Source organism: Watersipora subatra, chromosome 8, assembly GCF_963576615.1.
Source record: "Watersipora subatra chromosome 8, tzWatSuba1.1, whole genome shotgun sequence".
NCBI lineage: Eukaryota > Metazoa > Bryozoa > Gymnolaemata > Cheilostomatida > Watersiporidae > Watersipora > Watersipora subatra.
Genome location: NC_088715.1, coordinates 51,293,687 through 51,309,127, shown reverse-complemented (window position 1 = coordinate 51,309,127; position 15,441 = coordinate 51,293,687). Strand labels below are relative to the sequence as shown.

Here is a 15,441-nt window from a genome sequence, read left to right as displayed (position 1 = left end):
ATGATTCCTGAGATATTCACCAGATACAAGCAAAACTCAAGCACTATCAGCGCTCAAATAACTACCAATACAACCACTGTACCTCCCTCTTCCCTGTCATCAATGGCGACGAGGCCTAAACTTATTTTACAGCCAACCATCGGATCAGGTGGGAAACTTGTTGTCATTAAAGCATTCAATAAGTTATTTTCTAGGACTTTAACATTTGAGAATTGCGAATTCTTCAATTGCGTGTTTCAATATAGCTCACAGCTTTCCGATATAGCGAAAGCGGACGTCGTTCTACAAGGATTTTGGTCTCCGTTAGATTTGACCACCGTACAAGGTCTCGATCGGTCAAATCAAGCATGGATCGTATATAGTCATGAACCAGCAGGGCTTACGAGGGCTCGTTGGAAAGCAAAGTTAAACGATTATAATGCTACGATGACATACACACGAGATGCTGCAGTCTACTTTCCATGGGGTGAAACACTTTCTAGAAAAGGTAACACTTCAATTCAAACAGAGATGGATTATGCTGAAAATAAAACACAGGGAGCTTATGCTTATGTCTCTAACTGCCAAGGAACTGCATATGAAAGACTGCCATTTATGAAAAGTCTGGCAAACTACATAAATGTGGAAATATTTGGAGGTTGCACAAATAATCGTCCTTGTTTGAAAGGTGATAGTGAGTGTGAAGCGGTGCTCCACCATCCTTATAGATTTTACTTGGCTTTTGAAAATAGCCTGTGTAAGGATTACATATCCGAAAAGTTTTGGAAAACGCTACACTCCGACGGCCATTTTGTTCCTGTAGTAGTCGGTGGTCTTTCAGTAGAGGACTACACACGTGTGGCTCCGCCTGACTCCTTCATACACGCCTATAACTTCTCTTCTATTAAAGAGCTTGGAGAATACCTGCAGCATCTGATGAAGGATGATGCTGCTTATAACAGGTACCATGAGTGGAGAAAACATTATACAACAAGTTTTATGGAAATGCCACAGACTTCTAGATGTGAGTTGTGCCGAATAGCCAATCAACCTAAAGAATCACTAAAATCTGTTCAACATAGACAGTTCGCTGATGAATTTAATAATAGAACTAATTGCAGAAAACTTCCCTTTCCTATAGGCGCCTAGACTGGGAAAAGAACAAGATAAAATTTGGCACTTAGTAAAAGATGGTGCAGTTATGACATATGAAAGATGCGCCATTGGATGAGATTTCTGAAAAGGTCACAAACATCTAGCTCAAAGATTTTCTGAAATTTTTAAAAATCAGTAGGAAAATAGGGTGGCTAAAAAACAACATTCATTCTTTAAAACTTAGAGTTGACAGACACGACAAGCTGCAGTCCAAATTAAGAGGATAGTTTTGGCTGAGAACTTTTTTGTTACAAAATGTTAGTTTTGTTCAATTCATTAAAAAATGATTTGAATCATTTTATCAAATCGAATCATTTATGTACTATTCACATGTTTGTTCAAAATAATTGTTTTGTTCAAATCATTTTTTATTTATTGTATGATTAGCATCTTTTTGTAATAAATTTGAAACCAAATAATCATATATATGATGATCACTATAATATAGTGATCATCATATATTTTACAATATTATTGTAAAACACTGAAATTGACAAACTAGATTTAGTTAGAAAGGCTCCTAGTGATGCTCGCTTGTTGGTTCTTATGACAGATATAATGTGCAAGGTCTATACATTACGAGCAACTACTTGAAGTAGATATATATTAGCCTTACTCACACCGGTCAAGGTTGTTCAAATCAAATTAGTTTGTAAGACAAAAACAAAATAGTAAATTAAATTACGTTTATTGAAAGAGCAAGCTCTTTTTGTATAACACTGTTCTATGAAGTAAATTGGCAAGGTGTTGTTGTCTGGTATAAGGTGCAGTGGTTTTTTGGAGAACTAGGAATGTAATGGATGGTCAGGTGGATTAGAGATATGATTTGAGTATTTTAAACAGCAAATATCTAAAAACACAGTTAGGTTCTTAAAATTAAGGACAAGTAAACCTTGTTCATAACTTAAATAACAGGTAACATAAATTAAGTACCTTCGAGCATAAATTAAGTATATTTAAACTTAGAAGTTTCTTTACAACTCCCAATGCTGGATTTCATTTCAAATGATCTTTGGTAGTACAGTTGAAGTACTATCATGACTTTATTGATATCAGTCAGAGTAGCTTAAACCAGCCTTTTAAAAAACACAATTTTTTACTTGACTTTTATGTTTCTGGTCATTTTGTAAAATTGTGAGATATAAAAATATTGTAGAGCTAAAATATTGTCTATTAAAATCAATGAAATAGTCTATATCGTGCAGGGTCTTTGCCCCCTAGTTTTACTAAAGGCAACAAAGATCTGACTCATGGCAGATGCTATAAATGACGTCTGCTAGACTTTATGCACCTTGATGATGTATACCTGTAGTTGATGTATGACATCTGGCAGATGTTATACGCAAGTCTGACAGTTTACTACTCATATTATCATAATATGTATGCAAAAACATGATGTACACTCATACCCAACAATTGAGGTAGAATAATGAAGCATTTTGAAAAGGAGAAAGAAGATAATCAATAGGATGCGCATAATAAACAATAATATATCAATAACAGATGAGATAACTGATTGTTCAATGAAGGTCTATGAGAATCTAGAACAACAGTCGACAGCATCTCCTACTGGCTACAATCCATATCTTGGTTCTTTTCAGCTATTGTAAAATGTGGTCCAAAATCATTCAATATTAACCAAAAAAATAAAATCGCTTCACAAAAAAGAGTATAAAAACATTTAGTTTAATGTAATGTATTTCGGAATGTATAGGTTGAAGGTTGACTTGCAACAAAATTCACATTACAGTTATTTGGTATCAAAAGATTCACCCTGTCTTACTCTGTTGTGGTGTAGGTGCCAAATATGTAGAAATGTGATTACAAGCTCTTAAAAGCTAAAAAACGAACATAAGATCGCAGCCACACGAGACCGCCGTAGTTTGGATTCGTTTTCCAAAACGGCTAAAATGTGACGTACAGTGAAACATGGATAACTCGCCCTCGGATATGGCGAACACATGGTTAACTCGAATGGATTTGCTTGGTCCGTTCCCACGCAATAATAAATGGCTCTATATAACTCGAACTCAACACTGTTATAACGAACTGTTTTTTGCCCAACGGCTACCGAAACGGTCGCTATCGCTTTAGAAAATCACTTTATTCCAAGCCATAGAGGTAAACCTCAACTTTTCGTAATTCATAAGCGTCGTTATTACCTCCATCGGCAAAATACTTTTGTCAACGACTTTTCTAAAGGTTTGGTGAAATTTGATATATCCTGCTATACGATGAATAGCACGGGCTAGCCGGGTCACGCGCGCAAGGATTTTCGCCACGCACATACAAAACAAAAACAGCATGTTGTTTTTGTTTTGTATTTGCGTGGCGAAAATCTTTGAGTGCGTGACCCGGCTAGCCCGTGATGAATAGTTTTCCGACGTTGATTCCGTGTTGAATCAACGTCGGAATGTTGAATGTTTAAAATGTCTTAAAAATTGTTATAATTAAATGTATACGTTGTGTTAGCTAAAAAAACTATTCATCGTTTGACCTAAACACAGAATACGTGAGTACATTCAATAAGTATCTATTCAAAAAGCGTGAGTGATGTACAATGTACCGTAAAACCTCGTAAAACCTTTAATTGAACTGCCTCGGAGTGTTGCTCTTAACGAATCCCAGGTAAAGTAAGGTAATCTTTGCATAAACTTCAAGAAAAATCGGCAAAATTGATCGCGGGTAAAACGCTCAAAAGAAAAAGATGTCTTTTCTTTTGAGCATTTCAGCAACGATCAAGTTTTGCCAATGTCAATCTAAAAAACGTCCTGGCAATAACATCACCTCAAACAACAAACCAATCTCAAGTGATAGAAAAATCTCTATACTTTTTGATAAAAACCTTTTAACCTTTACATTAGAAGCATTAAATTTGAAACAAGTCATTTGTGCTTTTGATTTGTATTATAGTTTGTATATGTACATGTATCTACTAATAAATAAGTAAATACATGGACTTGTGACAGTGCTCTGATAACTTGAACGCTCTGATAATTCGAACACTTTTGCTCAGTCCCTTGAAGTTCGAGTTATCCGAGTTTCACTGTAGTTGTGCGAAATGGTTTCTGCTTACACTTTCATACATCTTTATTCGTCAAAATATTTTCACAAATATACTTCACGCTTGCAATAAAAACCATGTCTATTGTTCTTACGCGTCTATTTTATCGGCATCGTAATGCTGCAACTTTGAGTACTGATATCTCAAAACCTACCATAAAAATATGTTTAGTTTTTTAATCTTAGCTTGAACGATTGCATATCATCCTCTGATAAACATGATGAGCATTTTGGTCCGCTGTGATGGTCGAAAAATGTTGTAGAGATTGTTCGCGCCATATGGCGGGAACTGTAAGTCACATGATCAGATAATGTTAGTTTCAGATCAAGTTTGATCTATCGCAAATAGCAGACACGCTTTCTCGTATTAAATTTGTTAATTTCAATTCGTCATAATATCTAATATGTCACATCGTGTTTGTGCAGCTGCCAAGCTGAGAAGCACTTTTTTTCTTGGCCAAGAGCAGAGAAATGACCAGACCTTCACCGGGCGTGGAGCAACTGGGTGAAGCTGGATGTGACAAACTTTATTTATTCGCCTGCTTACTCTTACCTTTGTTTTCGCCATTTCAACGATGACATGTTTTTTAACCTGTTTGCATACTCCACACATCACCAAAGCACCTGAGTAATTTATTTTATGAACTACTTGTATTAGTAGTAGTAACTCGGGTTATTTTCTAGTATTCTCCTGATACTACTGTATTAATCTATATTTAATATTACAATATTAATGTCATTTAATTGTAATATGATATTATTAGTGTTTTATCTTTTTAATTACGTGTATTATTCTTATTATAATAACAAAACTAATTCATACTGCATATCTATCTGTAAAATGTAATATATTAATCTATAATTGATAAAATAATGTTATAAGTTTCACGATTAATTTTGCCTACTTTCTTAACCCCACTCACTTATAGATATGTTATATAAAATAGGTATTGTCATTTTCTGGTATTATCGTTAATAGCATATTAATATTATTAGATGATTATTATTAGTATTAGATGATGAAGAGTTTGTGCCAACCACTGAAAACTGGGAAGAGTTTGAGCTCTATGCTGGCCAGCGTCAAACGCTCTCTAATTACATGTAAGATAGAGCTGAACTTAACCAAACTTGACAAAAGATAAAGAATATTCATAGAGTTATATTACTCACATTTTTATGTTTACAATATCATGGATTCTGATAAGGTTTTGTAAAATCTGTGTCATGATTGCATGGCTATATATTTATTCTTTTTCTGATCAAGCAAATATGATATAATAACAGGAAATGATGTTGTACAAATCTTATTGCAAGTCAACTATTGTGTTGCGATTTCAGACCCGAATCCTCCTTCAAAGAGGAGAAAATAATAGTAAGTGTGACAGCACTCCAGCGACTATTTCACTGTCACGCCTGCGCCCTCCCCTGCTCATTAACGATGGTGCGAGAAGGCGGATGGGTAGAGTTCAAGGCTACATGTGCCTCCTGTCACCAATCGTACACTTGGGAAACAACTGCCAGGGTGAACAGAGCTCACGTCATCAATCCCTTGCTGGCAGCTGCATCACTCTTTTCTGGCGGATGCCTTACGCAGAACATCCGTTTTCTGTCGCTCCTGAACATCACGATACCAAGCCACAGCATTTGTCTCTACCAACAAAGAGAATACTTACATGGTCTGAGTGTTAATATTTACCCATAAACTTGGAAAATGTGAGTAAAAGCTTGGCACACTAATTGAATAACGACATTTAGAAACAATTTTTTTCTTGAAATGAAAATATGTCATCCTTCAAGCGAAATATATTATAATTTAAAATTGTGATTCTTCATCATAATATAGCACAAAAAGGGGGAAGAGGATTCTACATTCTTAGACTAGTGATAATGATACAAATTAATCTTGTATAATGAAGTTTTACAATATTTTATGGTGTATTGCTGAGCAGTACACCCTGCATAACGAGGGATTGATGGCAGCAATCGATTGGGAGCTTGATTTGGCAGGTGACAGTAGATGCGTTAGTCCGGGGCATTGCGCACTATACGGGGCCTCCACTATGATGGATCAGAGCTGCGGTTTAATAGTCAGCAGCCATCTTGTCAAGGTAAAACTTTGACAGTTTTTACTTCACAGCCTGACAAAAACCCAAATTTTTTAGTAGTTATCAATCTATAAACATGAAGTTGCTGATCTAGCTAAATAATTCATTCAAATAATGTGAAAGTGATTGTTGGTCGTAACTTTCTTTTCTTTGCAGTCAACGGAGACCACCAGCTCTAACGCCATGAAGCTGGAAGGCTTTATGCGATGCCAGTCTGATCTAATTTCCCACGACCTGAGAGTGAGGTCCATTACAACGGATGTTGTTACAAAGGTTTTGTGCATACCGCAAGCTTGTGTTTTGGCTTATGCTGCAAATTCGTCACGGTGAGCGACGGCCTCTATCTGCCTGCTTGGTGTCTAAGATTCGGGCTCTTTTCCCACCAACGGATGATGAAAAAGAGTTTGCAGACTTGCAAACAAGATTTTCGGCATAAGCCAAAACACAAGATTGCGGTATGCACACAACCTGTTCCGAGCATTTGGCGATGGCTCTCCAAATGGGAATAGATTATCTACCAAAACAATTATTAAAAAACAATAATTGCTGATCATCAAAATAATCTCGATCTTTATATAATAAAATCATAAAACTAATAACCTCTCTACTGTAGTAAGTGTACAAGCCAAATATAACAATTCTCCTTGTGTTCCACGAGTTCAGAATATGTGTGTTCAATCGATGCATTAAATGTGTAACACAAGAATTGTAGATAATGCTTGACACATTAGCATAGCTTTGGTGTTGTTGGCCTTAAATGAAAATCCAACTCACTATGATATCGCAGCTAATTATTCCACCCCAACTCAAGGGGTGCAAGCGCCACAAGTTCGTTCTCACCAGGATGCATACACAGGCATTCATGCTCCCTGCGGTCATGGAGACGATGCGCAAACTCAGCATCATGGCAGCACAAACACTCAGGAAGAGATGGCATGTCTTGACAGCGCTTGCAGACACACCACTCTGTAGCCTGTGGTATTAGCTCCTAAATAAATGAACAGATATGTCTATGCAACCATAGCTAATACATCAGGTCGATGTTATCCAACAGTATATCAGTGCAGCACTAGATTTAAATATTAAAATTGTTAATGTTGTCATTCGAGAAAAATCTGTAATTATTTTTTCGCAATATGAAGCGATAATTATCATCATGAAAATCATATATATATAATAATATTCATTCTATCACTCTCTAGCTAAAACTATTACTACTAGCTAGCTTGGCACATAAGAGCTGGCTAGTGGCAGTGCTTACTTGCTGGGAGGTTTGATTCTGTTGAGGATCTTCTTCAGATAGAGCGTCAGGCTCGAAACGCCAGGGTCTTAACTCTTCAGAATTTGACATTTTTTATGATCGCAACTCACACATGTACATGTACGTTGAATTGTCGGACGGAATGGCCAAGCTGAAACTGCAAAAGTAGCGAGCATCTATATTTGATACGGGGTCTCAGGTAAAACCCGAAGTGTTTGTTATAAATTATTGCTAGGATAAGTTTTATATTGAGCTTTTTATTGGCCTTTCAATTCATGCGAGAACATCACGTGACAAGACAATAACCAAAATGCGTGGATACGTCATCGAAATCAAGAGATTCCAATCTACGGCAGCTTTTCGTTTTCGATCTCTTAAGAGCTTGTAATCACATTTCCATATATTTTGCACCTACAACACAATAGAGTAAGACATGGCGAATCTTTTGATACCAAATAACTGTAATGTGAATTTTGTTGCAAGTCAACTTTTAATATTACCAACCCTCAATGATATAATAGAACAACACAGTATAATAACACCTTTCAATTAACTAATGTAAGCAACACAGTATCCTGCCTACGATGCCATGTTATATAACGTGCAGGTACATACCTTAATACAACACTGTATAATAAGAGCATCCATGAGGTCCTGTGGAGCTTATATGCCAATAGTACCGAAAAGCTGATAAAGCCGTGAATAAGCCGTAATAGCTTTAACCCCATTCCAATAGCATCATTGAACTTGACTCCCAGTAGCGTCTCACCATTGCCATAGATAATGTTACGCTACATAAGATCTCAAAGCACGATTACATACCAGATAATATAGCTAATAAAGCAATCTTAGGAGTGCGATTCTTCCAAAAGAATGAAGCCTCACTTCACCTCGCTCAGGGTACTTTGGAAGTATATGGACAGATTATACCATGTGTTGATCAAATGGGCCGCAACGTCGTGTCAAAAATTCACATCCTCTACACTTCTACATTCCTCAGCAGACAAAAAGCCTTGATAACCTGTGGCATTAGCACTCCCACAGCTCACTCTACAAGATTAATGGAGCAATTCTCTAGAACTCCAAATGAGATTGTCATTGTAGCCTCTCTTGCCAAGGTAAATCCTGAAAACCAAGTTACTGTCAGCTGTTTGAATACTCAGGCCAGATCCGTCACTTTTAGAGCAGAAACAGTGATGGGTCTATACACGCCGGTAAGCGATGAGAACATCTGTGATGGAACAACCTCTGATACAGTTAAGACAGATTCTACACAGACTTCTACAGTCCCAGAACATATCTTACCACTGTACCAGAAAGCCAGACCCAACTGTGAAGGCCAGATACAGGAAAGACGACTGGCAGAATTGTTGGATAAGTACGCAGATGTCTTCAGCCAAGACAGCTCTGATGTAGGGAGAACTGATACAGTGCACCATGAAATTCCAACAGAATCAGGAATGCAACCCGTCAGGCAACCTCCCAGGAGACTAGGATCAGAGAAAGATGCTGAAGTGCAAAGGCCATATGATGAGCTAGTAGCTAAGGGCATGGTAGAGCCTGCTACCAGTGCCTGGAGCTCACCAGTTGTACTCGTAAAGAAGAAGGACAGTAGTTGGAGATTGTGTGTGGACTATCGCTGTCTTAATACTGTCACCAGAAAAGACGCTTACCCCCTTCCAAGAGTAGATGACAGTGTAGATGCGTTTGCAGTTAGCGTGTACTTCGGCGCTCTGGATCTGATCTCAGGGTACTGACAGGTACCCTTATGTAAGGATGCGCAAGACAAAGCTGCATTCTCCACCAGAAGTGGGCTGTGGAAATACACTGTTTTACCATTTGGACTCACTTCAGCTCCAGCAAAATTTGAAAGACGTATGTAACAAGTATTGCGAGGATTTCATTAGAAAAGCTTACTGCTTTACTTAGACGATGTAATCGTATTCTCACCTACATTTGAATCTCATCTGGAAAGACTTTCTACAGTATTGCAAGGATTCAGAGACGCTCACCTAAAGCTGAAACCAGGAAAATGAGCTCTATTACAAAAATAAGTCAATTTCCTTAGCCATGTGGTCAGCTCTCAAGATGTTCCATTTATATGGGGACCGGAACAACAGCAAGCTTTTCAGGAATTAAAAGACTTTATGACTAGTGCACCAATTCTCGCCTATCTAGATTCACAGGAGTTCATTTTAGTCACAGATGCCAGTCTAGACAGAGCAGGAGCAGTCCTTTTTTAAATTCAAGATGGAGAAGAGCCTGTCATCGCATACTACAGTAAACACTGTAGCCCAGCAGAGAGGAATTACTGCGTCACCAGAAGAGAACTCCTAGCTGCCGTCCTGGCGATTAAGCACTTCCGCCTATATCTGTATGGTAGTCGTTTTACATTGGGAACTGATCATGCCTCTCTACAATGGTTATACAGACATCAGAATCCCTCCCAACAAAATTTAATAGCCAGATGGCTAGAGTCTCTAGCTGAATACCATTTTAGATTGGTGCACCATCCAGGACTAAAATGCAGTAATGCAGATGGCTTGAGAAGGGTCTGCTCAGATTGTAAGCAATACTCAAGAATCAAAGAAAGAGAGGACCAGATTTGGCAGATCTACCCATTGTAGACTCCATAGAAGTTAGACAAGGATGTCTTAACAGACAAGAATCAGAGCCGGTACAAATAGATAGAATCCAAATAAGTTCTAACTTAGAGAAAGATCTACAAAAGCTCCAGGATCATGGAGATATCCAGATACATAGAAAAGCCCTACTAGAAGATGACTTCAAACTGCAAGAAGCCCTAAATCAGGCAGGACCAGAACTACACACACTTCTCAATATGTTGGACTGCTTAGAAATCCAGAGTGATGTTTTGAGAGTCAAAGTGTGTGTGTGATTTATTTCATCAAATGCGCACTACATACAATTGCATACATATGAAAAAAAACTAGGAAAAGTTTCAAACAATTGTATATCAACATTCAAACAAAAGTAGAGATGATGGGTCCAGGGTAAAATAGCAGAGCTAAACCGGTCGCAGGCCCAAGTCGACAGCATAAGACGTAGACATTAATGTTCACCAAGCAGAGCTTATGTGGAACCTTATTTCCATCTTAAACACACAAATAGGTTTTATTAACTTCAACGACGCTGGCAATTTATTCCACAGTGCAGACATCATAAAGCTAGATGTTCGTTGACCAGCAGATGAAGAATAAAAAGGAGTAAGAAGTGAGGATGCTTGAAATCGGGTGTTATAATGTGAAGGTTTTTGAAATATTTGTGAATGATAGTTTGTGTGCTCTATTAAGTGATTTGTAATGATACATTTTATCAGCAGGTAAAATCTTGGAGTCATGAAATAAATCAAAGGTTGGCTAACCAAAAGGCTTTTTACAAATAATATGCAATATTTTCTTTTGAAAATTAATCAATTTGTCAAGGTGAACCCAATAAGCATTTCCTCCTCACAATTCTATAGAATAGCATAATTTAGAATGAATAAAAGAGTAGTAAAGTATTATCAGGATCTTTCTTGGAAGAGTAGTGCTTAATCGAAAAAAGCAGTCCTGAAATAGGTCTTAAGTCAATCAGTAAATTGCGTGTGCGTGAGGACTAACTCAAATTCTTATCAATTGTAATGCCTACAAATTTGATCTCATCAACCTCAGCAATATTTTTATTATTTAAAGTCAATTTGTTCAAACTTAAAACTGTTTTGGTGGTTTTTGAAAACAATGTAGCTGCTTTTTCACAATTTTTAGTTTAGTTACTTGACACCAGTGGCTTAGTCTTTGAAGATCAGAATTAATTTTTGTGTAAGGTTCATTTAGGTCAGAAGAAGAAAAAAACAAATTTGTGTCGTCAGCATACAAAATTGGAGTTAGATACTGCAGAGATTGACAAAGATCATTTATATATAGTAAGAACAGAGTTGGCCCTAACACAACCCTGAGGCACACCGCATGTTATATCGCTGGAATTAGAATATGAACTAGAAATTCCACTGTCATACAGCCCACGACCAAAGTGATATTGGAAAAAAAGAATAGGTACTGATGGTTGAGAAATGCAATATTAGCAGTCAAATGGCACTGCAGTGCAATAGGATAACTGCAATGGTAGCTGTAATGGACTGGGTGTGGGTTTTATTATATACAACAAATAGCAATAATGAAAGGAAAAGATTATATGTTTATATCTCTCCCCCTGCAATAGGAGAAATGCAATATTGGCCAATATTAGAAGTAAAATGCACTGATATTATTAGAATAACCAATATTATTCATATAGTAATAATATAAAACCAATGCACAATTTTGTTTACATTTCAAAACGTCATAGCTAACAATATCAAGAAGTTGTGATATTTATATAGATTTTTAGAAAATCTTTACTACGTAGTCATTATTCTGTAGTCATCCAAACTTATAATTAAATATTGTAATAATCTCATAAGAATCGTTAGAAAAAAATATCATCGCCATTTCCTTTACTTACACCGCGTTGGAAATCAGTTAAAATACCAAAGTACTCAAAAGTGTCTAAAATGTCAGCTACTTTGAAATCGGCAAAAGTGAAACGATTTCAGTACTCCTAGTCTCCTACGTTAATTACAGAAACCTTCGGCTATTCGACAATGCTATAGACTGGTGAAATGTGCACGTTATTTTTTCGTAAAATGCGCACGACTTAATCGTTCTATTCTCTGTCGCTCGGCGTTTCAATTTCCGGTCTTAATTTTGATAAAAGTAAGGCTTAGCCAGTTTTAATAACGATTTTCGGCCAAGTAAATCTGTCTATTTTGTATAATCCGTTCAGATAGGTAAGTGTTAAGATACTGTCGACAATTTTCAAAGACTTGGTAGTATATTTGAATAGGTTTATATGTGTTTTGTATCGTTATTATACTTAAACGACTCTACAAAATGATGGTTAAATTTGTTGGTGAGATTTCGAAACGAGGGTTTGCGACGTTGTTGATGAATAATTTTCGTAAGTTGTGTGCACATGTATTTATCATAAAAACTCTCAAACTTCGCTCCGCTCATTCGGTCGTGGGACCATTTATTTGTGTGACCTGAGTTCTATTCGACAGATAACTATAGATCGAATTAATAGTCAATGAATTTAAATTATAATTGTTCAACTTGTTAAGTAATATATTATGATCAATGGTGTCAAATGCTTTACTAAAATCTATGAAAATACTAATTACACATTTGCTTTTATTTTGAAAGACTCTAGAATTTGATCAGTAAAAGGAAAAATTGCATCCGATGTGCCTCTTCCCCATTTAAAGCCAAATTGATTTTGATTGAGAAGGTTGTTGGTTTCTAAGAAATCAAGAATTTGCTGATTTACAAGTTTTTCCATAATCGTACTATAAATAGGTAAGTTGGAAATGGGACAATAATTAGCACATTCATCACAATATCCTTTCTTATGTAATGGAATAACTTTCAAAGTTTTTAATTGTGCAGGTACTTTCCCAGATTCAAATGAAGAATTTATTATTTTAGATAGCGGCTCGGCTCAGCATCAGATATAGATTTGGTAAATTTAGAAGAAATATTATCAAGTCCAGAAGATTTATTTGAATTCTCATTTTATATCTGTTTTAGAACTTCATTTTTATCTGTATGTCTAAATTGGAAAACTAAAGAATCGTTATTGACCTCAGCTTCGGGACTGCTTTCAGGCTGCGAAGCAATGCTATTAAATTTAGAAGCCAAACGCTTTCCAATGCTACAGAAATATAAGTTAAATTCATTAGCTATATCATAATCAATTGAAGCTATACAAGAAGGATTTTGAAAGCTAATTAATTTTGATGGTAGTTTACGTTTTGCACAACTTGGTTTATTTAAAAGATTGTTGTTTATAACATTCCAAATCTGCTTAGAATTACTACTTTGATCAAAAGCTTGTGAAAAATAGCTAAACTTTGCATTCTTCAATTTTGTACTTAAATCATTTCTAAGTGACATTGAACCAGAGGTCTATCTGGGTGACAATCTGTCCTCCAGCTTTTAGACCAATGGCCATAGCGCAGAGTCACACTCAACATCATGCTGGTATTAACATAACATATCAAAGATTAAGAAGACAATGGTAATGGCTTGGGATGGCAGCTGATACCAGAAACCTAAGCATCAGGTGTGGAGTATGTCAAGCTGCGAAGGTTCACCATCCACAGTAACCCATGACAGGACAACATCTCCACGCAGGACACCCTTCGCAAGTACTCGCATTGGATCTAGTAGGGCCCTTCCAGGAAACGCCTCATGGAAATACAACGATACTAGAATTAAGTGATCACTTTACTTGCTGGAGAGACGCTATTGCCATTTCAGATGACACCATTCAGAGTATTGCGACAGCACTAGAGACAAGTATTTTGCTATTTTGGAATCTCAGAAAGCATACATACTGACCAAAGTGCCCAATTTGCGGGACAAATTATGACAAAACTTTGTCAACTATGGGGCTTACAGAAGACAAAGACTGCACCTTACCATCCTCAGAGTAACGGAGTTGTAGAAAAGGAAATAGAGATCTGGGAGACGCCCTTAGAACCACCCTCATTGACCGAGAAGATGCAGACTGGGATCTGGTACTACCTCAGACTATGCGCTCTGTATGAGCCACACCCAATTCCAGCACCGGAAAAACTGCCAATTATCTCTTCTTAGGCAGAGAACTCGGACTCCCAGATTTCGTAGTCTCCGGACCCCAACTTCCTCTCACTAGCAGTCATCAGTATGTCTATGATGTCCAAGACAGAATGAGAACAGCCCATGATAAATTAAGAAAACAACAGATTATCAGAGATCAAGAGCAGACAGAACCATTACTATATTCTGCTGGTGAAATGCTCTAGATAAAGTCAAGAAAGTACAAGCAAGGTACTACACAGAAGTGGCAAAGTAAATTTGCAGGACCATACAAAATTGAAAATGCATATAACAACCATACATATGACATCAGGAAAGGTGACAAACTGATTAGAGAACATGAAACGAAGCTGAAAAGACATATATCTAGCTCCAGTAATTGGGGTAAAACTGGAAACATATTAAAACCAACGGCACAGCCCTCTAGAACTGGTTATAAACGACCAGAAAAAGGAGTAGAAGAGTTGCCTCCTCAGGAAAGACAGCTCCCCAAACCTCCTGATAAACGCAATACTGAAACCCAATTTCTAGTGACACTGTTGAAGAAACTAATGCTACAGAAATTGCCGAGAATCTGTGACCAAAACGATCCTCTAGAATGCCCCCTAGGCTACAGGGCTATGTGATTGGACAAATGCTAACCAATGAGAAGCCGGAGATGTTCATTAATAAATTTCTTTTTACTAAAATACAATCAGTTGCTTCTCAGCGGTTTCTCAGTACTAGTCAAGCACCTCTACAGATACCGACAAATAAACATAATACTCCTCCCTCCTATTTCACCAAAGAGTACAGGCGTGTAAGAGAGAACCCTCAGAACAATCCGTAAACTCTTTTAAGAGGAGGAGAGTGTACCGTTCGGTACTTTGTGTATATATATATTTTATTATTATTCTCAGTAGTACTATTCTCACATTTTATCTTGTATTTTATTCCTTCTAAAAATTTTATTGCCAAAATTTAATACTCGTTTTTGATCGTAATCAATTATATTTGGAAAAAAATTATTAATATGAAATGGTTTCAAACAAAAGCAACAATGAGAACGCAATTGGCGAGCAAACGATGCTGATATTTTTGTTTTAAAAATGCTAATATTTGTTTTAATATATTATTTTTTGTCGCTGGATGTATTATAATTACAGTTTGATTATGCTACTTGTTTTTGAATATATATTTGCAGCATTTGATAGATTAT

At 36.7% G+C, this 15,441-nt stretch overlaps 1 protein-coding gene across 1 annotated transcript; it reads left to right on the top strand.

Moving 5' to 3' along the window:
* LOC137402680 (alpha-(1,3)-fucosyltransferase fut-1-like) lies at positions 1 to 1,128 on the top strand. Its single transcript, XM_068089185.1, has one exon. It carries the CDS (start codon positions 1 to 3, stop codon positions 1,126 to 1,128), a length of 1,128 nt encoding a protein of 375 aa, XP_067945286.1.
* The last annotated feature ends 14,313 nt before the right edge of the window (positions 1,129 to 15,441 follow it).

Excerpts from the sequence above, each read along its gene's own strand:
- LOC137402680 (XM_068089185.1), top strand. The coding sequence starts at position 1 with ATGATTCCTGAGATATTCACCAGATACAAGCAAAACTCAAGCACTATC.